The sequence below is a fragment of the Oncorhynchus masou genome, unplaced genomic scaffold, assembly GCF_036934945.1.
Source record: "Oncorhynchus masou masou isolate Uvic2021 unplaced genomic scaffold, UVic_Omas_1.1 unplaced_scaffold_1024, whole genome shotgun sequence".
Classification (NCBI taxonomy): Eukaryota; Metazoa; Chordata; class Actinopteri; order Salmoniformes; family Salmonidae; genus Oncorhynchus; species Oncorhynchus masou.
In genome coordinates this window covers 86,725-113,864 of record NW_026999929.1, presented here as the reverse complement: position 1 = coordinate 113,864, position 27,140 = coordinate 86,725, and the positions used below count along the sequence as shown (strand labels likewise).

Sequence of the window (27,140 nt, the reverse complement as noted above, 5' to 3'; positions counted from 1 at the left end):
AGTGGTGTAATTACAGCTTTGTTATTGGTTGAACTGCAGCTTGGTTGATTGACTGTTTGGCTTTTTTAAAGGGGCCACCTAGTTTTTAAACAAACAAAATGGCTGCCCAGAGACCTGAGCTGTGTTAGAATACTCATACTAATCACTATTTGTGATGTTAATTGAGTATATAGTCTGCTTATTATAGTATGATGTAGTTAGTATGCCAAAAGTTCCCGGATGTCGTACTAAATTCACCAAAATATGAAATATACACGCAGTACTTTACGGCCCATAATGCAATTCTTCAGGAAATTGGCGTGACTTCACATCGATTTCAGATTTGAAGAAAATGGAGGAAAATATTCAGCTAAAGTCCAACGAGAGCGGATACAAATGAACTACTTTTAAAACCTAAAAAAGTAAATTAAAGTAATTAAGGCTTTCTGACTGCTGAATACCAACTATTAATCACTTAGATCATGTATTTTCAGGTAGAGATAGATTCTTGGGACGTCACCAGCCCGTTGAAGTTGACATTTACAATGGTTAAGGTAGGGTTTAGGGTCGGGGTGTCCCAAGGATTCCAGATAGCATTGACCATTGTGCATTCTTCTGTCTCTTTTACGTAGCAGGTGATGGGTTCTGATTTCTGAACTTGAAAATATGAAATATCCTTATTTTGTGAAATTGAATGAAACAATAATGTATGTTGATGCTAATATGATGTACAATATTCCATGATGTTTCTATATGACAACAATAGAGTAATGTATTTAATATGCCATATACTATTTTTTAACAGTTTCACTAATTAATTTTAATTCACTTAATTATTATGATTCAACATCAGTTCACCGTCTCATCTTATACTGTATTGGAGCAGCAGCAGCTGACTGCCCAGTTCAACGTCAGTTCACCGTCTCACCTCATACTGTATTGGAGCAGCTGCAGCTGACTTGATCGTTGATGCTAATCAGCATGTTTTGAATCTGAGAGTAAATAGAGCCGACGTCAACTCTAAAAATGAAGGGTTCAACTGGAGTTGTTCTCAGATCCCCTAAGAACCGTAGGGTTCTTGGTCAATGAAAAACAGCCCCAAAAGGTTCTTCAAAGAACTTGTTAGAAGGTGGGTTCATCGAGGAACCTCCGTTGTTGCTGGACTTCTTCCGGGAACTTCGCAATTACAACTGAAAACGACGGTGACTAGTTTGGATGCGACAACAAGTTAAAAAGGTTAAGTTGGGTTGATGTTTGCCTCTGAATATGTCTAGAAATAATAATTATAATAATATACTAATAATGAATAACGAAGACAATGATGGTTTTCTGTGAAATATATTCCGTAACGTTACTATAGTTAATTACCGTAAATATTAGAAAGCCGGGTTTGACCGTCGGCGTTGTATGAGCTACAGTACTGGCTAGATAACGTTATGTCCTAACTAGGCACAACAAGGTTTGGATTATTTCCCTGAACTATATTCTTTCCCATATATTGTATATCGTTTCCATAAAGCCAACATGGCTTTACACTCTAATTAACGTAAGTTTCCAATCTAGAGCAGTTCTCAGTTTTGTGATAATGAACGAGCAAACGTTAACTAAGTAAGGACGGTGACTTATGCACCATTCATCTGTTTCTTCAAAACATAGGTGTGCATGCTGCTGAACATTTGTTATGGTCTTTGTTATTTGTATGTGTATTAATCTTTTCTTAATTTTGTTGACACAGATTTCACCGCTCTTCACTCCTTTACTGCACATCGGCGGAAATCCATTTCACCATGAGAGTGAAATCCCGCTGGCCTTTGATGGGGAGAACATCCACGCCCTCGAGGACGTCCCCATGGGACTTGGGGCTCTGCTTCGGCTGTATTTTTTTACATTTAATTTCCCCAAAAATATCAGAAAAACACTTATGTTGTTAAGTTACTGTGTTCTGGGAATAAGAGAAGTTGGGTGAAGTTACCAGGGCCGGTCATAAAGATGTGGAATTTCCTAACATAACTAAGTGAATATGATATACACACTAAAGCTGAAAAATCTGCATTTATTATCAAGTCTGCAATGTTGTTAGTTTACCTATGATTCATTTTTAATGTATGTTTTTGTTATTTTTATTGTACATCATTTAAAAAAATTGTTGGGTAAATTGTTTTGTAAATATTAATTCACATTTGTCGTGCCACTAAATAAACAATTAATTATTTAAGTCAACATTGTCAATATTATAATGTTTTTATAATGGAGGGAGGGTGGACAGGGAGTTAAAAAATGAACCCCAAAGGTTCAATAATCTGACTAAGCATATTTCTATATGTTACTATCCAAACGTCAGATTAAGACTCATTTCCACATTCACACAACTCTCATATCAGTCACACAATGCTATTCCCAAACATACCTAATCAATTAGTTTTTCAACAATATTTTTACCTGCAGGAATATTTTCACATTTCTATCTCATGGTTAGTTCCTAGAATAATGAAACTCATACATTTATACTCCAAGCCTCCTGACTGGGCCCCGTTTACACCTCCACACAGGAATACACACTCAGGTCCTGACTCGGCCCGGTTTAAGCCTCCAAGGTGCCCCCTCGCATAGGAATACACACTCCGAGCCTCCTGACTGGGCCCTGTTTACACCCTCACACAGGAGTACACACTCAGATCCTGACTCGGCCCTGTTTACACCTCCAAGGTGCCCCCTCACATAGGAATACACACTCAGAGCCTACAAGGATTTTCTAAAAACTCACTTTAAAAAACAACTAGGTGTATAGAATCTCGGTGGGTCCATCTGCTCCGTTCCCGAAGTGTGGTCTCCATGAGATTCCAAGTTTGAGGGATCCCTTGAGGACGATTTACCCAGGTCGTCAAAAGCGGTCACCAAGTCAAGATTCTCATTTGATATTAAAGAAATTATCACAAGTCAGATTTATTTTTAAACTAAATGTTTATTCACTTAAGGGAGCAGGTCAATACAACACACACATATAAAGTGAATCGATTGAGTGCTCTACAATAATATTGGCTGGTCAACAAATCACCCCCAGATGATTCGTTGAGAGCCACGAGACAAAAGTACAAAGGTCTTTTATAGCTAAGATACACCCCTTTCAACCTACATGACCAACAACAGATGTATAGAACGGGTCACAAGGTTAAGATTTGTACGAAAGATACTTATAATTCTCAGCAGACAGTATCTGCTGTAAAAACAGTACTCTGTGTAGAAACCAGGGTCTGGCCCTGGGGTCATCTCTCCCTGGTGACATATAGAACAGAAACATTAACTCATAATCTGGAGTACTGTCTCTTTAGGTTTTAATCACCCAAAAGACATTGTAAATCTCCTGTCAGTGTTTTCTCCCAGAGGCCCACCCTCAGTAGAACACAGACACAATAGTTCTAAGAACCCTCTATTCTGTTGCATAAAACAACCATTTGATACAATAAAAGTACAATAACATAATGTTGAAGTTTTGCTCTCAGTGTTCACTGAAAGTTGACTAGTAACAACAACTGGGACCTAAAAGACACCCACCATGAGACCCACTAAATCTGCCCAAGAAGAGGCAAACAAAAGAAAAACCCACAACAAACTTAAAAACAGGAAGCAAACCAAAACGGTGGTGCAACTAAAGGTGTTGATTTGTCACATCTACCAAGAGCACTGGGCCAGACACTCTTAAATTGAACCTGGACCAGCTCAGGTGAAAAACCTTCTCACTAACGAGATGGACAAGCCAGCACAGGTGTAACACATACTGACTAACGAGGTGACGCCAATCAGTGCGTCCTACGTGCTAACGAGATAGACGTGCTAAAGTCCAACCTCAAAACATAAATGGAAAAACCAAAGCCTGTATCACCTTCCCTCTTAAGACAACAAACATATCCTATATCTTTGTTGGACACATTTGCTCACCACCAACAGAAAACAACTTCCATTTCACATTATAATCAACTACAATGCTTCACCTTCACCAATATAAACATGGTGTCTACTGGCTGTCAACAATTAAAAACAAGAAAAACACCTATTCCTAAATAATAATAAACAATCATGTTATTTTTTTCTCCTTTTTCTTTCTATAGAATCCTACAACTCACTAGCTTCTAGAACTCTCGTCCTCTTGGAACGAGCCCAAACAAAACTCAGATCAAATTGTATTAGTCACATGCACCGAATACAACAGTGAAATGCTTCCTTATGAGCCCCTAACCAACAGTGCAGTTTCAATACGGAAAAGAATAAGAGATAAAACTCCAAATAAACACACTGGCTCAACGCAAAACACAAATCTTTTTGACTGCCCACCCCAGAGATAATCAGCAACCAAGTTTTCCTTACCACGGACATATCTGATTTCAAGAGGAAACTCCTGCGATATCCGTAATAACTTTCCACCTCACTGCGGAGCTTCTGTCTCAGCCTCCAGTATTTATGCTGCAGTAGTTTATGTGTCAGGGGGCTACGGTCAGTTTGATACATCTGGAGTACTTCTCCTGTCTTATCCGGTGTCCTGTGTGAATTTAAGTATGCTCTCTCTAATTCTTTCTTTCTCACTCTCGGAGGACCTGAGCCCTAGGACCAGGCCTCAGGACTACATGAGACGATGACTCCTTGCTGTCCCCAGTCCACCTCGCCGTGTTGCTGCTCCAGTTTCAACTGTTCTGCCTGTGGCTATGGAACCCTGACCTGTTCACCGGATGTGCTGCCTGTCCCAAACCTGCTGTTTTCAACTCTCTCGAGACAGCAGGAATGGAAGAGATACTCTTAATGATCGGCTATGAAAAGCCAACTGACATTTACTCCTGAGGTGTTGATCTGTTGCTCCCTCGACAACTACTGTGATTATTATTATTTGACCATGCTGGTCATTTATGAACATCTTGGCCATGTTCTTATAATCTCCACCCGGCACAGCCAGAAAAGGGCTGGCCACCTCCCATAGCCTTGTTCTTCTCTAGGTTTCTTCCTAGGTTTTGGCCTTTCTAGGGAGTTTTTCCAAGCCACCGTGCTTCTACACCTGCATTGCTTGCTGTATGGGGTTTTAGGCTGGGTTTCTGTACAGCACTTTGAGATATCAGCTGATATAAGAAGGGCTTTATAAATAAATTTGATTTGATCCAATCTCTTTTTTTGTTAGTTAATTTTTGTTAAATCACATAAATAGTACTCTAATATCCATAACATGTTGATATCAATTCATAAGTGGGCACACGTTTAGGCTTCCACATTGTGAAATCATTACAATACTCTTACTACAATGTTAAAAAAAATTCTACATTGTGACATAAATTAATTGAAATCATGAAACAACTACTTCTTGTATGTATTTTCTAATATTTGATCTTTAATCAGATTATCTCTGGTCACAGCTATGGGATTTCAATCCTGTGTGTTCTCTGGTGTTGAGTCAGATGGCCAGATTGAACAAAACTCTTCCCACATTGATCACAGCTATAAGGTTTCTCTCCTGTGTGTATTCTCTTGTGCACTGTCAGATCTCCAGATCGACTAAAACTCCTCCCACATTGACCACAGCAAAAAGGTTTCTCTCCTGTGTGTGTTCTCTGGTGTCGAGTCAGGTTGCCAGATGAAGCAAATCTCTTCCCACATTGACCACAGCTATAAGGTTTCTCTCCTGAGTGTGTTCTCTGGTGTAGAGTCAGGTGGCCAGATGTAGCAAATCTCTTCCCACATTGATCACAGCTATACGGATTCTCTCCTGTGTGTGTTCTCTGGTGTAGAGTCAGGTGGCCAGGTGTAGCAAATCTCTTCCCACATTGATCACAGCTATAAGGTTTCTCTCCTGTGTGTGTTCTCCGGTGTTGAGTCAGATGGCAAGTTTGAACAAAACTCTTCCCACATTGATCACAGCTATAAGGTTTCTCTCCTGTGTGTACTCTCTTGTGCACTGTCAGATCTCCAGATCGACTAAAACTCCTCCCACATTGATCACAGCTATAAGGTTTCTCTCCTGTGTGTATTCTCTGGTGGTATATTAGGCTGTGTGACTGATTAAATCTCTTCCCACACTGATCACAGCTATAAGGTTTCTCTCCTGTGTGTATTCTCTGGTGGTATATCAGGCTGTGTGACTGATTAAATCTCTTCCCACATTGATCACAGCTATAAGATTTCTCTCCTGTGTGTGTTCTTTGGTGTTGAGTCAGATTGCCAGATGAAGTAAAACTCTTCCCACATTGATCACAGCTATAAGGTTTCTCTCCTGTGTGTGTTCTCTGGTGTAGAGTCAGGTTGCCAGATGTAGCAAATCTCTTCCCACATTGATCACAGCTATAAAGTTTCTCTCCTGTGTGTATTCTCTTGTGCACTGTCAGATCTCCAGATCGACGAAAACTCCTCCCACATTGACCACAGTTATAAGGTTTCTCTGCTGTGTGTGTTCTCTGGTGAATAGTCAGGTGGCCAGATGTAGCAAATCTCTTCCCACATTCATCACAGCGATACGGATTCTCTCCTGTGTGTGTTCTCTGGTGTAGAGTCAGGTGGCCAGGTGTAGCAAATCTCTTCCCACATTGATCACAGCTATAAGATTTCTCTCCTGTGTGTGTTCTCTGGTGTTGAGTCAGATGGCAAGCATAAACAAAACTCCTCCCACAATGATCACAGCTATAACGTTTCTCTCTTGTGTGTGTTCTCTGGTGTACTTTCAGAGAGATTAATGTTGTAAAACTCCTCCAACATTGACCACAGCCATAAGATTTCTCTCCTGTGTGTGTTCTCTGATGAATTTTAATGCCTGATGATGTGAATCTCTTCCCACAGTCAGAGCAGCAGTGAGTTCTCTTCCCTGTGGGTCTCTGCGGGTGTTTATTGAGGTGTTCTGATCTGGAGAGACTCTTCTCTGTCTCCTCAGCATCATGAGGTTGTTGAGGCTCCCCAGAGGATCCACGATAGTCACGTCTCTCTCCTGTGTGAACAACAAAGTCAGATGATTAAAGGCCCACAACAGCGGTAATCCAGTGTAAAAGTTGATGCCAACAGCATAGCCATGATGTTGTACAACAATTGATGTCTGTAATGAATGTTAAAATGATTGTCTTAAAATTAGCAAGAAGTCATATTTTGTCTTGTTTACACATTAGTAGTAACATGTAAGACTGTAGACTAGAAATAAGTTATTCATGTTGTTGAAACTCTTAAGCAGTGTGGTAGAAGACCTTTGGTCTACAATACAGGCCCCCTTTGTGTTTTCTAAAATTGCGGCACAAGGGCAATTTGATTGCATAAACTCCTCCATGCTAATGAGGAAACCACTAGTTATGGATGTCGTATATCTGGTGTGACAACAGATGAAAAGAATCTGTTCACTCCATCAAGCAATGGGGACAGCAACACAGGGCATTCACGGGACCTCATGGAACCATGGACCACACCTGCAGAAACTGGACAACAGGGGGAAGCAGGGGAGATACCTATCATAGACTTCTCCCAGCTGACACTTGACATGCCACCTACGCCGCCTCAAGTGGTAGAAACAACCAGCTGGTATCATTAATTAGAATCAGCCAACAGTAACACGGAAGCAGCAGAATGGGAGTTAGTAGTGCATGACCTAGATTTAGAATAAAAAGCTTCCATTTAGACACAGGTCTAAGATGACATAATAAGCAATCTACTGTCCCAGTGTAAGCACTCAGTAGTGTAAGCAATCTACAGTCCCCGAGTCAGCACTCAGTGTAAGCAATCTACAGTCCCTGAGAAAGCACTCAGTGTAAGCAATCTACAGTCCCGAGTCAGCACTCAGTGTAAGCAATCTACAGTCCCCGAGTAAGCACTCAGTGTAAGCAATCTACAGTCCGTGTAAGCGGCCGGTGCAAGCAGCAGGGCAGTGTCAGTGTGAAAGTGTGGTTTAGCCACAGCTCCAGAAACTTGCAAACTTCCCCTGAAAAAGGTATATAAAGAGAACAGAGATCATAAGAGAGGCATGATAATCACTGACATATGAGACAGACTTAATATGGAGAATCATCATAGGCAAATTTACTATTGTACTATACGCGTTTTTGTTAGACTAGAACAATATTTGAAACACAGGGGTCTTGACACCTCTTGATCACAGACAAAGCGGCAGTCAAACAGTGAGACATCAAGTACAGATGTGATTATCAATACAAGGACACAGCCAAGTACCGGTTACAATATATTGAGTCCATACACAGAGTTGGAAGTGTATTAAGATATTGGAATTCGGAATCTAGTGTTAGTGCTGTGAGAATACCAATTACAGGAAAGTGACCAAGGGGCTGAGCATTTAAGGTAATTGAACTATTTTTGCTATTTAGTCAATATTGTTAGAAGTGTTAACGCATTTAAAGTTTTACAATATTATCTGGCATAGCTTAAAGCACTAAGGATTGATTGAGCATTATTGATGTATTGGGAAACTGTATAACCATTGAATTGTAATAATGTGTATAAGACAAAAAACAGAGTGACTTTAATAAATGCTTGAAACTTTGACAACTAGGCCAGATTAACGAAGAGCATTAAAGTGACACTGGTTATAGGTTAAAGTGATTGCACTAAAGAATATTTGGGGCGGCAGGGTAGCCTAGTGGTTAGTAACCGAAAGGATGCAAGTTCGAATCCCCGTGTTGACAAGATACAAATCAGTCGTTCTGCCCCTGAACAGGCAGTTAACCCACTGTTCCTAGGCCATCATTGAAAATAAGAATTTGTTCTTAAATGACTTGCCTAGTAAAATAAAATAAAAATCATTGTGTGGACAATAATATATTTTTATGAGAGTCAAAATATATACCAATACTAGTTTCCAAGTGACTACTAGCTGACGAGCATAATAACCAATAGAAGAAGTTATTAGGTATTGATATATACAGAGGTAAAGAAACTTGAAGGTAAGGAAATATAGGAGGAATCCATAACACTCAGAATATTTAAATAGGAGTATATCTATCCAAGACCTCATACGAGACCGGAAAATAAGGGAGTGACAACGTGAACGAAGGAACAAACCCAACTCACGCGAAGGGCCATTACGAAGAAATAGAAGGGTTGGTAGGGCCGCACGGCTCGGCCCTTGTTACACCTCAGTAACTAAAATCCTAAAGTACTCTGCCCAGCCAGAAGACGGGGTAGAGGCATTTGCTGCAGGTATTAGGATGTAGTATATCTCCTAATGAGGAAACCACTAGTTATAGATGTAGTATATATCCTAATGAGGAAACCACTAGTTATGGATGTAGTATATCTGCCAGGAGCAAAAATGGTGAGCAAAGATTTTAGTTTTTCACAATGTATTCTGAATGTGAATGAGGGAAAACTCAGGGGAGTAACCTCCATTTCCAGGTTGCTTATGAGTGCATTTCACACCACTTTGGATTTTAATTGTAAGGATCGTTTGAATGTCCTGCTTAATATAATGTTTGTGTCATCATCGCAAATCAAAAAAACACTTCAACCAGTAAAATGCTTTTTGGCTTTTCCATCAACCTGACAATGAGGGTTTGTACACTGTTTGCCAAATTGGCCCACAACTTCACCTAACAACAAATATACCTGTAATGAACGAAGAAGCACTTTGGTTGTTGTTGCATGACATACTGTGGGGCAAAAAAGTATTTAGTCAGCCACCAATTGTGCAAGTTCTCCCACTTAAAAAGATGAGAGGCCTGTAATTTTCATCATAGGAACACTTCAACTGTGACAGACAAAATGAGAGAAAAAAAAATCCAGAAAATCACATTGTAGGATTTTTAATGAATTGATTTGCAAATTATGGTGGAAAATAAGTATTGGTGGCTGACTAAATACTTTTTTGCCCCACTGTTTGTCCTAGACACCTGGTTAAATTATCATTATGATCTCATGGATGGCCAGTTCTTGTATTCATAGTGTAGTGAATTCAGGGTGAGGCCCCGAGCTGAACTCAAACCTGGGTCCAGTGACTGTCAAGTCAACACCTTATAACTGTTAGCCAAGATGTCTGAACTTCTTGACGAGGTCGCTAGGTGTTGGGTTAAGGTTTCTACAATATCGTTCTCTATGAATTTGAGAGTGGTGACACTTCTCATTCCCCCATCCCTCAGCTGTTAACCAAGTCTCTGGGCAGCCATTTTGTTTGCTGTTTAAAAACCCCACACAACCCAGCAATCTGCAGTTCAAACAATAACAAATCTGTTATTCCACCACTATTTTGGTAATAAAATCATTATGGGTTTGGATAAATGTAACTAAAGACAGACCTATGGATGCAAGGACTGAACATCCATGATATCAACATTATAGTTTTAACCATGTTGAGGCAGCAGGGTAGCCTAGTGGTTAGAGCGTTGGACTAGTAACCGGTTGCAAGTTCACATCCCCAAGCTGACAAGGTACAAATCTGTCGTTCTGCCCCTGAACAGGCAATTAACCCACTGTTCCTAGTCCTTTATTGAAAAGAAGAATTTGTTCTTAACTGCTATACAGTGTTGATTTACATTGTTTCTGATGGGGTACAACATTTGAATTCAGATCATGAGGCAGGTGTTATATTCTTCAAGAATCAATGGCTGTAAATAAATAATTTAAAAGTCACATATGGATGAAGCAATTGCAGATTTCCGCCTTAACACCAAACATCAGTTCAACTGCAGAGTTTGTGCCTCTGTTGTCAAGACAGTACTTACTAGTGTTAATCGGGGAACGGTTTTTCAAAACCATCTTAAGGCTAAATTCTTCGTTAGAACCATTGGATGCCTCACGATGCGTTTGGGAAACCGGGCCCAGATATCCAGGTTCCTCCTCTTCTCCCTCCTCCTCCTTTTTCGATGTAACAGTCATCTCCTCCCCCTCCTCTTTCACGCCATAAACTACATCCTCTCCTTTCACTGTAACACCATCCTCTTTCACTGTGAACGCGTCCTCCTCTTCTTTCACAGCAGAGGCCCCACTCCCTACTTCTTGTTTTACTGTGATATCCTTCTCTTCATTAGAAGGAGAGTAGCTTAGTGACCGCATGGTCGGGGATGTTAGCTAGGCTAATGCTAACTGAACCACCCCGCTAGCTGAATAATAACAACAACACCGTAAATATGAAATTAAATCGGATAACTAACTAGACGATAGAAATGGGTTTAAAACACAGTGTCTAATATACACGAAAGCGTCGAAAGAGCTATTTTGGTTCGGCTAGTTTGTCTAGCAAGCAACCGAGGTGTCTGACTCACTGTTGCTGCTGATGAAAAAAGCGTTCCGTCCACTAGATTATACGTCACACCAACAGCATAACCATAAATTCCCAGACCGCCATCTGCTGACTGGAGTGGGTAACGCAGTTGAGTCAGATGTTATTTAATTTTCAGACAAAAAGTTAAAGGGTAGGAATCAGAGACGACGCTAGTGCTAAAATATTAATTATCCCCCCCTAAATAAATCAATATCAGTCAATATATTTTTATGTGATTTCTTTTTTTCGTGAACCGTTCCATCACATCTTAAACTTCCTATCCGTTCCGCACACGGCCCGGGGCAGGCTGCTGCTGCACACGTGGCTGTTGGACTTTCTTCAGCAAAGGTGGCGGACAGAAATACTAGGATGGAAGCAAATGTAAGGGATTTTAACGTCATAATGAATCATGCAAAAAACATGTACAGTTGACAGGAATGTTAGTTAATGGAGAGACAAACGATTATGCTTTTTTTTAAATCATAGTTAATTTACGTAAATCGTGATTTAGCCAGCTAGCTGGGCTAGTTTTATAGGTGTTGTGACATGAGTTTGAAATTGTCATTCTGGTTGTTTTAGGGACACCTTAAACAACCCACAAACCAGGCGGTCGTTTTGTGAAAAAGTGGATGTGTAGAATCTAGCTGGCTGAATAATTTACTGCAAATTGAATGTACAAATTTGTATTTGCCATGCAGATAGATGAAATGACGTGTGTTATTGTGCAGTGGATGACTGTGCAGTGGATGATTAAAATCCCTGTATGTCCATGGATATGTAGCTAGCTGTCGATCTGTGTATGGACCCAAATGTTTGGTATACATATTAGTTCAGAACCTAGCTATGAACCTCAACTATCATAGCCAGTTGTATCAACTTCAAAACAGCCTGAATGACATTAATGAAGCCTATGGATTGAGTAGAATATAATATTATGTTTTGCCAAGGATTCAAGTCAAATATACATGTAGTTATTACCATGCATGAGATCCCCACATTGTAGACTGTACATTTAATATATTCACTGATCATGTACTCTACCTTGGCAAATTAATGTGCAGTTTAGGTATGAATGTCTTTGAGGTGATCAAATTCCTGTCTTTGAATGACGCCGTGTCTGCATGTATGTATTACAATTATACACTTTAACAGTGTTTACCAATCTTGGTCCTGGGACATCAATGGTTACACATTGTAACTAATAGTCTAGAAACAGGATTTAACTAGTTAATTCATATATACAGAAATATATTTTTTTTTAACACTACACTACACTTCCTATGCATCATGTAAATACTCTTAACACTGGTTCATCTCAACATTAATGCCCTTCTTCTGCACTGATCTGATAAACACAGGATAGGTGGAGTATTTCATCACATTACACTTCATTGCAACCAGTAGAGAATGTGAAACGCTTTATTGAAAAGCTCATTATCCAAGTGTTATAAATACAAGTTCAATCTGTCCATCAATGCACATATGTTGTGAATTATAAAAACAGAGGAAGAAAGAGGAGGAGAGAGAGGTGTTAAAGACAGAAAGGGAAAGAGGTAAACACATAGGAGCAGGGAAGGCAGCACATGATTAATGAATCACAGTGCTACATAAATGTTCTCTCAGTTCATCACAATTACATCACCATTTGGCCAACTGTTATCTTAAAAGCAGGTGAGGTGGCAATGATGGGACTGGGGGTTGGCATCCTCTCACATCAAAACATACCTGCAGACGAGAGTCAGATGGAGAGAGTGAGCATGTTTAAGCCTTGTGTATTTATTTTTTAATCTAACATTGTTAATCATCAATCAGGAGGTGAAATGCAAAACTGACCTGGGATCATTAACTCTGGGACTACTGCATCTATCTGTATTTCAATGTAAAGCATCTCTTTAATAATACTTCCTGTATAATATAAACTGACCTGGGATCATTAACTCTGGGACTACTGCATCTATCTGTATTTCAATGTAAAGCATCTCTTTAATAATACTTCCTGTATAATATAAACTGACCTGGGATCATTAACTCTGGGACTACTGCATCTATCTGTATTTCAATGTAAAGCATCTCTTTAATAATACTTCCTGTTGTCCAGACCAAGTGACCTCTCACCTCTGATCATGCTGTGTCCTCTATGTAGCCAGTTCAGTTGCAGGAGGGGTTCACCGACACAGCTGATATAACCTAGAGGATTTAGGGAGAAGGGGAGAGAGGGATGAAGTGAAAGGAGAGAGACTGTTATTGAGAAAATAAGGTAGTTAAAACTGACCCTGTGTTCAACAGGAATCTGTGTGAGGCCTCACCTGGTGTCCACACCACACTAAGTGGCTGCAGGGTACTTTATGCTGAAAAACATGAACAAACCCACAAGGACAAACAATACATTATAGTTATAGAAATAATGAAGTGTCTTACTATTCTCCATGGTTGGCCCTCTTGCCTATTCTTCGAAGGTGGAAGGAGCCACAGTTATGAACCTGAACCTGCTTACTGCACAACACAATCCAACAATCAAAATCAAATCAAATGTTATTTGTCACATACACATGGTTAGCAGATGTTAATGAGAGTGTAGCGAAATGCTTGTGCTTCTAGTTCCGACAATGCAGTAATAACCAACGAGTAATCTAGCTAACAGTTCCGAAACTACTACCTTATACTCACAAGTATAAAGGGATAAAGAATATGTACTTAAAGATAAATGAATGAGTGATGCTACAGAGCGGCATAGGCAAGATGCAGTAGATGTTATCGAGTACAGTATATACATGTGAGATGCTAGTGATACATTTATTACATAAAGATGCAGTAGATGATATAGAGTACAGTATATACATATACATATGAGATGAATAATGTAGGGTATGTAAACGTTATATTAAGTAGCATTGTTTAAAGTGGCTTGTGATATATTTTACATCAATTCCCATTATTAAAGTGACTGGAGTTGAGTCAGTGTGTTGGCAGCAGCCACTCAATGTTAGTGGTGGCTGTTTAACAGTCTGATGGCCTTGACATAAAAGCTGTTTTTCAGTCTCTCGGTCCCAGCTTTGATGCACCTGTACTGACCTCGCCTTCTGGATGATAGCGGGGTGAACAGGCAGTGGCTCGGGTGGTTGTTGTCCTTGATGATCTTTATGGCCTTCCTGTGACATCGGGTGGTGTAGGTGTCCTGGAGGGCAGGAAGTTTGCCCCTGGTGATGCGTTGTGCAGACCTCACTACCCTCTGGAGAGCCTTACGGTTGTGAGCAGTTGCCATACCAGGCGGTGATACAGCCCGCCAGGATGCTCTCGATTGTGCATCTATATAATATGACTAAATGTGTTTCTGTGTTACAGGGGCAGTCAAGAAATGGAACAGCAAGGCCACAGAACAAGACATAAGCAGATCTGTGGGAGACCACCTGAAGCCCTTGGTAGAGCCGGGGGTGGTGTTTACCACTCCACCACGCCTTCAGCAGGCTGGAAAAGTGGGATTGATCTGTTTGATCGAATTGTTTGTTTCAGTTTACAGAAAGTTGAATCCTTTGACATATTGTTGATTTCAAAACATTTCAGTTTCAACAAAAAAAGAAAAGTGATACTAAACTTACATACCATGCACTATTTTAACTGGGAGATATTAACATATTGGGAGATACACTGTTTTATCATAATAAGATATGTTTTGCTTTTGCACATATTTGTTCATTGGTTTTGCTAGTCTGTTGATTGCCAGTCATTGGGTTCATTTGTGTTATAATATGTTCAAATCCAATCAAGCTTTATTTATACAGCACATTTCAGACACGGATACAAACCAACGGGTTCACAGGAAAAACAATGAAAATAAACAGAAATATTTAGTACACAAACAATAATAACTGAAAGACTAATGAGCATTCTTAGGAAATGCCATTGATTAAAATATTATTTGGATGCAATATCCAACCCAAAAATATTAGCTTGTTTTTTTAGGAGGGGTTCTGAAAGACACTGAGGGTGTCGACTGAAAATTGACCAGTAACAACAACTGGGACCAAAAAGACACCCACCATGAGACCCACTAAACATGCCTAAGAGGAAAACAAAAGAAAAACCCACACCAAGCTTAAAGACAGGAAGTAAACCAGAAAGGTGGTTAAAATAATTTATTACAGTCAATAATACCATTCATACTATTACAAAATCATAATTCTCATTCATTCTTAATTAATTCTATTTACAAAAACATCAAACAAAAACAAACCTCAGGGGAGCATCGTCCCTCCCCGTCATACCTAACCAATACCTAACCCTTTCCCTATCTCCCCTTCCCTAATCTATCCCCTTCCAAACTCACTCTAACACTCCCAGCCCTAAACCCCCTTTCCACCTCTCCCGTGCCGCATGCTTCCCCCACTTCCTCTCCTCCCTCTTCATCCTCCCCCTCAAATCACCTTCCACTCTTCTCACTATCCCTCCCCCCCAATCTCTCCCTGTCTTGACTAAATTCTGCCTGGCTTCCCACAGTCCCTTTTTTAAAGAGACTCATGAGAAGCCAGAGCAGAAACCTGTCCCTATCCGTTCCCTTTGCTCTCCCTACGCCTCTCTCTAGCCTAGCCCATGTCAAAACAAAATCCCTCCTAACCACACCTAGCATCACCCGTGCCCTAGCCCATACTAGTCCGGCACAGGCACAGTCCCAGAAGGCATGGCGCACAGTCTCCTCCCTGCCACAAGCGGATCTTGGACAGGTGGGGGATCGCACCACACTATACCGGTACAAGATGTAAAGTACCGGCAAGCACTTATGGAGGCCCAACCTATTCAGGTCCTTGAGCCTGTTGTCCAGGCCCCGCGCCTGCACTCCCTCCCAGACCACTGACGAGATGCCCGCTACAGGCGCAGGACTCCCTGCCTGCCTGACCTCTTCGTACAGGGGCCTGTGATCTAAACCTACTCGGGCAACTTCAACCTCGGGGTGCGCACGCAGTCACTTTGCCGCATGGCCAAAGTGCCACGGCAGCTGTTCCGCCCGAGGACCCGCATTAGACCACACCATTACGCTTCTCGCCTGGTACGAGAAGAACACCCGCAGGAGGTAACCGGACGGGTGTATCATTGGCTGAGCAAGCTCCGCTAACAAGAAAGAAACAAAAATTGAGTCCAGCTTGAGGGGGAAATGTGGTACCCCCCTACCTCCCTCCCCGATGGGACAGATCATGCGTGCCCTGGCGACCCACCCGCTCCTGCCACTCCACATAAACTGAAACACAAGCCTCACTAGAGGCCTCCTCAGACAAGCCGGCAATGGGTAGATGTATGCCAAATACAAAAGAGACGGCAACACATCCACCTTTAGGACCAGGACTTTGCCCATAAAAGACAAATACCTAGCCTTCCACATTGCTAGCTACCTCTGTACCACTGCGATACGCATGTTCCAGTTCAGCGCCGCTGAGCCGGAGGTCTCAAAATGAATCCAGAGAATCCTCAGGGCCCCTTCGCAGAGAGATAATCCCTCAGGCACATCCGTTCTACCGCGCCAAAGATGGCAAGGAACCATGTCAGGCACGAGTCCTTGCACAACAGCAAGGAAGTGTCGTCGGCGTACTGCGTCATCTTAACACGCAGCCCACCACTTCCAGGGATCAACAAGCCTTCCACCCCTGTGTCTGCCCTAATGGCAGCCCCCAGAGGCTCCATGTACAAAACGAAGAGGAGAGTCGAGAGTGGGCATCCCTGCCTGACCCCAGACGAGAGGTCAAAAACGTCACCTAAATGACTATTTACACTAACTCGACACCCCGCTCCGACATATAATGTACGAATCCATCCTATAAACTTCTCCCCAAATCCTAATCTACCTAACACCCTGAATAGAAAAGATCTATTCACGCGATCAAAAGCTTTCGCCTGATCTAGCGCTGCTACCATTAAAGGCAGCCCTCTATCTTCAACCCAAGCGATGGAATCCCTGATCAACTGTAGGTTCCATCTTATAGAGCGGCCCTCTACCCCGCACATCTGATCCTCGTGGACGACGTAGGGAAGGGCTGTGCGCAACCGGTCTGCTAAAACCTTAGCAAGAATCTTGTAATCTACGCACAGCATGGTCAAAGGCCGACAGTTGCCAAGGTCAGTTGCTTCCCCCTTCTTATAAAGAAGTGACAGCACACCAACAGCCATTGATCCCCCCGGGACCCCCGTCTCAAGGATGGCCTTCAAGACTTAGAGAACCACTGGTCCAAGTATACCCCAAAACTTGAGGTAAAACTCAGCCGGCAGCCCATCCATCCCAGGCACCTTCCCTTTTCCCATCCTCCTAAGAGCGCTCTCAACCTCTTCTAGTGAGATCTGGGCCTCCATCACGTCTCTAATGTCCTCCGGCAGCCGCCGGGACAAGTGTTCTAAAAACACGTTTCCCTGCTCTACATCTATCTCCCTTTCTTTAAAAAACCCTCGGAAATGATCAGTTGTCTCCCTGACCATTTCCTCTGGTTTTCTAACTATACTACCATCTTCTTTTCTAACGCCATGCATTACCTTCCTACTCTGCCTGGCCCTAACCGACTTAAAGAACATAGCGGAACAAGTCTCATTATGTTCTAGAAAGCCACTATGCGCACGCTCCAGGAAAGCTTGAGCCTTCTGCTCCTGCAGCTCCCTGAGCTGCGCCTTTAGGGTTGCAGATCTCTCCCAGTCAATCGACCCGCCGAGGTTACCTGCCTCGTACTCAAGTTCAATTAACCTTTGGATACGATCCACCTCCCTCCTTTCCTCCCTTTTTTTCCTTCTACAATATCCTATTATAAAAGCCCTAATCCTCACCTTAACTAAATCCCACCACTCTAACACCCCCTCGCACATGGACCGGAGGCCGTCAAGCCTCCGAAAGAAACAAAAAAATGCGTCAACGAAAGCCTGCTCCTCCAGTATATCCCGATCTAACTTCCAGTACCCCCTACCGAAGAGGCAGACTGGCGACCCCACCTGCAGGAACACCCCGTCGTGATCCGTGAAGAAAACAGGCACCAGCCGCCCAGACAACTGACCCAAAGACCCGGATACAAAATTGTAGTCGAGCCTCCGCGCAACCCCCCTGGAGTTGCGCCATGTAGGACCGACCATTGCCGGAGTAGTGTGCAGGCCACCATCAACCAGACCATGGTAAGCCATTAGCCCAGAGATGGCACCTGCACTGCAATCACCGCCTACCCCTAAATCTATATCAAAGTCTCCTCCTATCACCAAGTGCCTGTTTGTAACACACAGGGGCGCCAGACAGTCCACCATCTCCCTCCTGTCTGCCGCCACCTGTGGCCCATACACCCCAATTAACCTATATCTAGCTTCTCTAAACTTAACATCTATCCCCAAAACTCTACCCTGCATTATTACAAAAGTGTTCTCTATTTTAACCTCTCTATGCCCACACAAAATCCCTACTCCTGTTGAGTGCACCCCTCCTATGCCCCAAAAAGATTCTCCCTTATCCCACTCCCTCTTAAATCTACACACTTCCCCACCATCCCTCAGGTGAACCTCCTGTAAAAAACAGAAATCAAACCCCACACCCTCTAAATAACAAAAAACCGCCCTCCTTTTAACATTATTCCTTAACCCCCTAACATTTAGACTAAAAAAAGAAACAGAACTATTCATTTAATTATTAACAACAAATAAAAAAATAAAAAACCAAAGAAAAAACAGGAGACTCACCCGATGCTCCCCTGGTCCATCTCCACCTGCGGGGACGTCCTCTCGTCTCCTGACGCCCCCCCCCCCCCGTCCTCCATCCCAACCCATGACCCAGGCAGTGTGTTGGGTCCTCCCTCCCCACCCACCATCCCCCCCTCCCTGTTTGCCTCGGGGCTGCATGTAGGGGACCCCATCTCCTCAAACAGGAGTTGGGATCCCTCTAACAAACAGCCCACCGACCCCTCACTGGAGTCATCCACTAAAATGCAAGGGGCTGAGGCAAACCGGGAGGACAAAATCCCCTCCCCCCCGCCACTCTCTTAGCCCCCCCTCCCCATCCACACCCCCCTCCCTCTCACTTCCTGCCAGGCTCCCCCTCTTCATCTCTTTCTTCTTTGGTGAAGGAGGAAGCCTGGCAGGCTGTCCCCCCACTCCTTCCCCCCATCCCCCCCTCCCACATCCACTCCTCCCTCCTTCTCCGTCACTGTCCCCGTTCCCTCTTCCACTCCTTCTCGTACCACTGTCCCCTTCTCCCTCTTCTCTGCTCCTCCACGTTCTTCCACCTTCTTTTTAATCTCTCCTTCTTTTTCCTTCTTTGCATCTTCTCTCCTCTTTCTTTTCGCCTCTTCCTTCTTCCCTTCTTCGGCCTTCTCCGTCCTTTCCCCTGTGCCTTCCGTACAATCCGCACGCGTGCTTTCTTTTCTCCCCCCGCTCCCCCCCAGCTGCAGACGCGTATGACCTGTGACGAGCCGGGCAATCACGCCACAGGTGTGCTCTTGAGCCACACCCGTGGCAAGCCTTGGGCTCGTTACACTCCCTGGCCTCGTGCTCTTCCGACCCACAAAACCGACATTTCTTGTTACTGCACGAGGCCAGGGTATGGCCGTAGGCCATACAACGCCTGCAGAACGGGGGCTGACGTGCATAGTAGAGTGTTCCCCTGTCAGCCCCCAGGGAGAACATCGCCGGAGGATGGAGGTAGCCATCCACACTCTTCGGGGACTCCCTGAGTAACGCCTGGAAACCTCTCTTTCCGTTCCAGAAACCCAGGGAGTTCCTGAGGTACCTCGCTGAGGAGACATTGTCCATATATCTCCCCAGAAAGGCCCTCACCTCTTCATCCTTCACATGCGGATTGTACATGGTTACGGTGACCACCCTGAAGTTGTTCCTTGCCAGGCTGGTCACCGTGTAATGGCACAGGGGTCCTTCTTCTTTCCCTTCCCTCACCATCTTCATAATCTCGTCGTGCTGTTCTTCCAAATGTACAGTCACATCAAACCCTTTCTCCACCAGATTCCCCTGAAGGCAGAGGACATCTTTCACCTTCAACTTCAGATGCCCCATCAGAATGGTCCTCGCAAAGGTTTCTCTCCCCCAAGGCTCCATCTCTCTTTCCCTCCAAGAAAAACGCACCGTATTGGCCAGCCCAACTGCTGGAACCGACCGTGACGCTTTTTCCTGCGCCATCTCCGCAAGGAGAATAGCACACCTGGCTCTCCAACCTCTTCCAAAAAACAAGAAAAAGTTAAAAACAGGAAGTAAACCAAAAAGGTGGTTAAAATAATTTATTACCATCAATACCATTCATACTATTACAAAATCATAATTCTCATTCATTCTTAATTAATTCTATTTACAAAAACATCAAACAAAAACAAACCTCAGGGGAGCATCGTCCCTCCCCGTCATACCTAACCAATACCTAACCCTTTCCCTATCTCCCCTTCCCTAATCTATCCCCTTACCAAACTCACTCTAACACTCCCAGCCCTAAACCCCCTTTCCACCTCTCCCGTGCCGCATGCTTCCCCCACTTCCTCTCCTCCCTCTTCATCCTCCCCCTCAAATCACCTTCCACCCTTCTCACTATCCCTTCCACCCCCAATCTCTCCCTGTCTTGCCTAAATTCTGCCTGGCTTCCCACAGTCCCTTTTTAAAGAGACTCATGAGAAGCCAGAGCAGAAACCTGTCCCTATCCGTTCCCTTTGCTCTCCCTACGCCTCTCTCTAGCCTAGCCCATGTCAAAACAAAATCCCTCCTAACCACACCTAGCATCACCCGTGCCCTAGCCCAGACTAGTCCGGCAAAGGCACAGTCCCAGAAGGCATGGCGCACAGTCTCCTCCCGGCCACAAGCAGATCTTGGACAGGTGGGGGATCGCACCACACTATACCGGTACAAAATGGAAAATACCGGCAAGCACTTATGGAGGCCCAACCAATTCAGGTCCTTGAGCCCGTTGTCCAGGCCCCGCGCCTGCACTCCCTCCCAGACCACTGACGAGATGCCCGCTACAGGCACAGGACTCCCTGCCTGCCTGACCTCTTCGTACAGGTGCCTGTGATCCAAACCTACTCGGGCAACTTCAACCTCGGGGTGCGCACGCAGCCACTTTGCCGCATGGCCAAAGTGCCACGGCAGCTGTTCCGCCCGAGGACCCGCGTTAGACCACACCATTACGCTTCTCGCCTGGTACGAGAAGAACACCCGCAGGAGGTAACCGGACGGGTGTATCACTGGCTGTGCAAGCTCCGCTAACAAGAAAGAAACAAAAATTGAGTCCAGCTTGAGGGGGAAATGTGGTACCCCCCTACCTCCCTCCCCGATGGGACAGATCATGCGTGCCCTGGCGACCCACTCGCACCTGCCACTCCACATAAACTGAAATACAAGCCTCACTAGAGGCCTCCTCAGACAAGCCGGCAATGGGTAGATGTATGCCAAATACAGAAGAGACGGCAACACATCCACCTTTAGGACCAGGACTTTGCCCATAAAAGACAAATACCTAGCCTTCCACATTGCTAGCTTCCTCTGTACCACTGCGATACGCATGTTCCAGTTTAGCGTCGCTGAGCCAGAGGTCTCAAAATGGACCCCGAGAATCCTCAGGGCCCCTTCACAGAGAGATAACCCCCCGGGCACATCCGTCCTACCGCGCCATCTTCCGAAATACTTAACGGAAGATTTTGCATGATTCAGAACTGCCCCCGACGCTTGGGTGAAATCCCCAATGATGGCAAGGGACCTTGTCAGGCACGAGTCCTTACATAACAGCAAAGAAGTGTCGTCGGCGTACTGCGTCATCTTAACACACAGCCCACCGCTCCCAGGGATCAACAAGCCCTCCACCCCTGTGTCTGCCCTAATGGCAGCCCCCAGAGGCTCCATGTACAGTACGAAGAGGAGGGCCGAGTGGGCATCCCTGCCTGACCCCAGACGAGAGGTCAAAAACGTCACCTAAGTGACTATTTACACTAACTCGACACCCCGCTCCGACATATAATGTACGGATCCATCCGATAAACTTCTCCCCAAATCCTAATCTACCTAACACCCTGAATAGAAAAGATCTATTCACGCGATCAAAGGCTTTCGCCTGATCTAGCGCTGCTACCATTAAAGGCAGCCCTCTATCTTCAACCCAGGCGATGGAGTCCCTGATCAACTGTAGGTTCCATCTTATTGAGCGGCCCTCTACCCCGCACGTCTGATCCTCATGGACGACGTAGGGAAGGGCTGTGCGCAACCGGTCTGCTAAAACCTTTGCAAGAATCTTGTAGTCTACACACAGCATGGTCAACGGCCGCCAGTTGCCAAGGTCAGTTGCTTCCCCTTCTTATAAAGAAGTGACAGCACACCAACAGCCATTGATACCCCCCGGGACCCCCGTCTCAATGATGGCCTTCAAGACTTCGAGGACCACTGGACCAAGTATACCCCAAAACTTAAGGTAAAACTCAGCCGGCAGCCCATCCATCCCAGGCACCTTCCCTTTTCCCATCCTCCTAAGAGCGCTCTCAACCTCTTCTAGTGAGATCTGGGCCTCCATCACGTCTCTAATGTCCTCCGGCAACCGCCGGGACAAGTGTTCTAAAAACACGTTTCCCTGCTCTACATCTATCTCCCTTTCTTTAAAAAACCCTCGGAAATGATCAGTTGTCTCCCTGACCATTTCCTCTGGTTTTCTAACTATACTACCATCTTCTTTTCTAACGCCATGCATTACCTTCCTACTCTGCCTGGCCCTAACCGACTTAAAGAACATAGCGGAACAAGTCTCATTATGTTCTAGAAAGCCACTATGCGCACGCTCCAGGAAAGCTCGAGCCTTCTGCTCCTGCAGCTCCCTGAGCTGCGCCTTTAGGGCTGCGAATCTCTCCCAGTCAATCGACCCGCCGAGGTTGCCTGCCTCGTACTCGAGTTCAATTAACCTTTGGATACGATCCACCTCCCTCCTTTCCTCCCTTTTTTTCCTTCTACAATATCCTATTATAAAAGCCCTTATCCTCCCCTTAACTAAATCCCACCACTCTAACACCCCCTCGCACATGGACCGGAGGCCGTCAAGCCTCCGAAAGAAACAAAAAATGCGTCAACGAAAGCCTGCTCCTCCAGTATATCCCGATCTAACTTCCAGTACCCCCTACCGAAGAGGCAGACTGGCGACCCCACCTGCAGGAACACCCCGTCGTGATCCGTGAAGAAAACAGGCAACAGCCGCCCAGACAACTGACCCAAAGACCTGGATACAAAAATGTAGTCGAGCCTCCGCGCAACCCCCCTGGAGTTGCGCCATGTAGACCGACCATTGCCGGAGTAGTGTGCAGGCCACCATCAACCAGACCATGGCAAGCCATTAGCCCAGAGATGGCACCTGCACTGCTATCACCGCCTACCCCTAAATCTATATTAAAGTCTCCTCCTATCACCAAGTGCCTGTTTGTAACACACAGGGGCGCCAGACAGTCCACCATCTCCCTCCTGTCTGCCGCCACCTGTGGCCCATACACCCCAATTAACCTATATCTAGCTTCTCTATACTTAACATCTATCCCCAAAACTCTACCCTGCATTATTACAAAAGTGTTCTCTATTTTAACCTCTCTATGCCCACACAAAATCCCTACTCCTGTTGAGTGCACCCCTCCTATGCCCCAAAAAGATTCCCCCTTATCCCACTCACTCTTAAATCTACACACATCCCCACCATCCCTCAGGTGAACCTCCTGTAAAAAACAGAAATCAAACCCCACACCCTCTAAATAACAAAAAACCACCCTCCTTTTAACATTATTCCTTAAACCCCTAACATTTAGACTAAAAAAAGAAACAGAACTATTCATTTAAATATTAACAAATAAAACCCTTAAAAACCAAAGAAAAAACAGGAGACTCACCCGATGCTCCCCTGGTCCATCTCCACCGGCGGGGACGTCCTCTCCTCTCCTGACGCCCCCCCGTCCTCCATCCCAACCCATGACCCAGGGAGTGTGTTGGGTCCTCCCTCCCCACCCACCATCCCCCCCTCCCTGTTTGCCTCGGGGCTGCATGTAGGGGACCCCATCTCCTCAAACAGGAGTTGGGATCCCTCTAGCAAACAGCCCACCGACCCCTCACTGGAGTCCTCCACTAAAATGCAAGGGGCTGAGGCAAACCGGGAGGACAAATTACCCTCCCCCCCCCCGCCACTCTCTTAGCCCCCCTCCCCCTCCACACCCCCTCCCTCTCACTTCCTGCCAAGCTCCCCCTCTTCATCCCTTTCTTCTTTGGTGAAGGAGGTAGCGGGGAGACACAACGCCCCATCCCCGCTAACTCCTCCACCAAATCCCTCATTTCGACCTCGAGGAAGCCTGGCAGGTTGTCCCCCCACTCCTTCCCATCTCCCCCCCTCCCACCCCCTCCCCTCCCACCTCCTCCGTCACTGTCCCCGTTCCCTCTTCCACTCCTTCTCGTACCACTGTCCCCTTCTCTTCTCCTCCACGTTCTTCCACCTTCTTTTTAATCTCTCCTTCTTTTTCCTTCTTTCCATCTTCTCTCTTTCTTTTCGCCTCTTCCTTCTTCCCTTCTTCGTCCTTCTCCGTCCTTTCCCCTGTGCCATCCGTACAATCCGCACGCGTCCTTTCTTTTCTCCCCCCATCCCCCGCTCCCCACCCAGCTGCAGACGCGTATGACCTGTGACGAGCCGGGCAATCACGCCACAGGTGTTCTCTGGAGCCACACCCGTGGCAAGCCTTGGGCACGTCACACTCCCTGGCCTCGTGCTCTTCCGACCCACAAAACCGACATTTCTTGTTACTACACGAGGCCAGGGTATGACCGTAGGCCATACAACGCCTGCAGAACGGGGGCTGACGTGCATAGTAGAGTGTTCCCCTGTCAGCCCCCAGGGAGAACATTGCCGGAGGATGGAGGTAGCCATCCACACTCTTCGGGGACTCCCTGAGTAACGCCTGGAAACCTCTCTTTCCGTTCCAGAAACCCAGGGAGTCCCTGAGGTACCTCGCTGAGGAGACATTGTCCATATATCTCCCCAGAAAGGCCCTCACCTCTTCATCCTTCACATGCGGATTGTACATGGTTACGGTGACCACCCTGAAGTTGTTCCTTGCCAGGCTGGTCACCGTGTAATGGCACAGGGGTCCTTCTTCTTTCCCTTCCCTCACCATCTTCATAATCTCGTCGTGCTGTTCTTCCAAATGTACAGTCACATCAAACCCTTTCTCCACCAGATTCCCCTGAAGGCAGAGGACATCTTTCACCTTCAACTTCAGATGCCCCATCAGAATGGTCCTCGCAAAGGTTTCTCTCCCCCAAGGCTCCATCTCTCTTTCCCTCCAAGAAAAACGCACCGTATTGGCCAGCCCAACTGCTGGAACCGACCGTGACGCTTTTTCCTGCGCCATCTCCGCAAGGAGAATAGCACACCTGGCTCTCCAACCTCTTCCAAAAAACAAGAAAAAGTTAAAAACAGGAAGTAAACCAAAAAGGTAGCTCAACTAAAGGTGTTGACTCTCCACATCTATCAAGACAACTGGAGCACTGGGCCAGACACTCTTAAATAGAACCTGGACCAGCTCAGGTGAAACACATACTGACTAACGAGGTGGCACCAATCAGTGCACCCTTCGTGCTCACGAGCTATACGTGCTAAAGTCCAACCTCAAAACATAACTGGAAAGACCAAAGCCTGTAGCACCTTCCCCCTTAAGACAACAAATATATCCTATATTTTTGTTGGACATGGTTGCTCACCACCAACAGAAAACAACTTCCATTTCACATTATAAACAACTACAATGCTTCTACAATATAAACATGGTGTCTTCTGGCTGTCAACAATTAAAAACAAGAAAAAACACCTATTCCTAAATAATAATATAAAATAATTTTTCTTTCAATAGAATCTTAAAACTCACTACACCTGCATTAACATCTGCTAACCATGTGTATGTGACAAATACAATTTGATTTGATTTACATACAACACTCAAAGTAGTGAATATGGAGCATCTACAGCCTCAGTTACACCTGGCACCTAAATGTGACTTCTGTCATCTGATCACTCCAAACTGCATTAGGTTCAGATCTACCAGGACGGACCTTTGACAGTCTGGATGCAGTCAGGCCACTGAATATAAATAAGCAAACTGGAGATTCCTTCATAACAGTTGCCTACAGTTAACGAGTAGGGCACTACAAGCTTGGGTGACCAGGGTCATCTGTGACTGCCTCCTGGAGGAATTCAGGTGTGTGAAGGCTACCTTTGTCCTGCGTAACTTCATGATGGACACAAGGACCAGGAGGGGATCTGCAGCTCGCCGCTGTGTCCCAGAGGAGGAGTCTGCTGTTCTGCAGGATGTTTCAAGGATTGGGTCCAACAATGCAGCAAGAGAGGCAATCCGTGTGCAGGAGATCTTCACCTACTTCTTCAAAGAGGGTGCTGTTCCCTGGCAACACCATAGACTACACTATGCACAACCAAAGGCTCTTTTAAGAGCCATTCACGTTGCAATAAGAGTATTCTTCCATTTACTTAGCTATGTCAACTGCAGTTATTCCATTCCCAGTTTCTCTCCCTTTGATTTCTACTTCTCAGGTGAGGGTGCTGTTTAGGTAAGGGTGTGATGTCTGTGCCAAAAACAAAACAGGCTATTTTAAATCACCCATTTTGAAAAACATGTAGAACAATTACACACCCAATAACCCACAACTACACACTCATGTATCAATCTGATTGTTGGATTGTGTTGTGTAGTAAGCAGGTTCAGGTGTATAACTGTGGCTCCTTCCATCCTCAAAGAATAGGCAAGAGGGCCAACTATGGAGAATAGTAAGACACTTCTTAATTATTTCTATAACTACGCTATATTGTTTGTCCTTGTGGGTTCGTTCATGTTTTTCAGCATAAAGTACTCTGCAGCCACTTAGTGTGGTGTGGACACCAGGTGAGGCCTCACACAGATTCCTGTTGAACACAGGGTCAGTTTTAACTACC

At 44.9% G+C, this 27,140-nt stretch overlaps 1 protein-coding gene across 1 annotated transcript; it reads right to left on the bottom strand.

Moving 5' to 3' along the window:
- Positions 1-2,921: 2,921 nt before the first annotated feature.
- Positions 2,922-11,195, bottom strand: LOC135528715 (zinc finger protein 883-like). Its single transcript, XM_064957809.1, has 2 exons — positions 10,656-11,195; positions 2,922-6,931 (listed from the first exon to the last, which is right to left on the bottom strand). The coding sequence occupies exons 1-2, from the start codon at positions 10,984-10,986 to the stop codon at positions 5,373-5,375; spliced, it is 1,890 nt and encodes a 629-aa protein (XP_064813881.1). The 5' UTR covers positions 10,987-11,195; the 3' UTR covers positions 2,922-5,372.
- Positions 11,196-27,140: the final 15,945 nt, after the last annotated feature.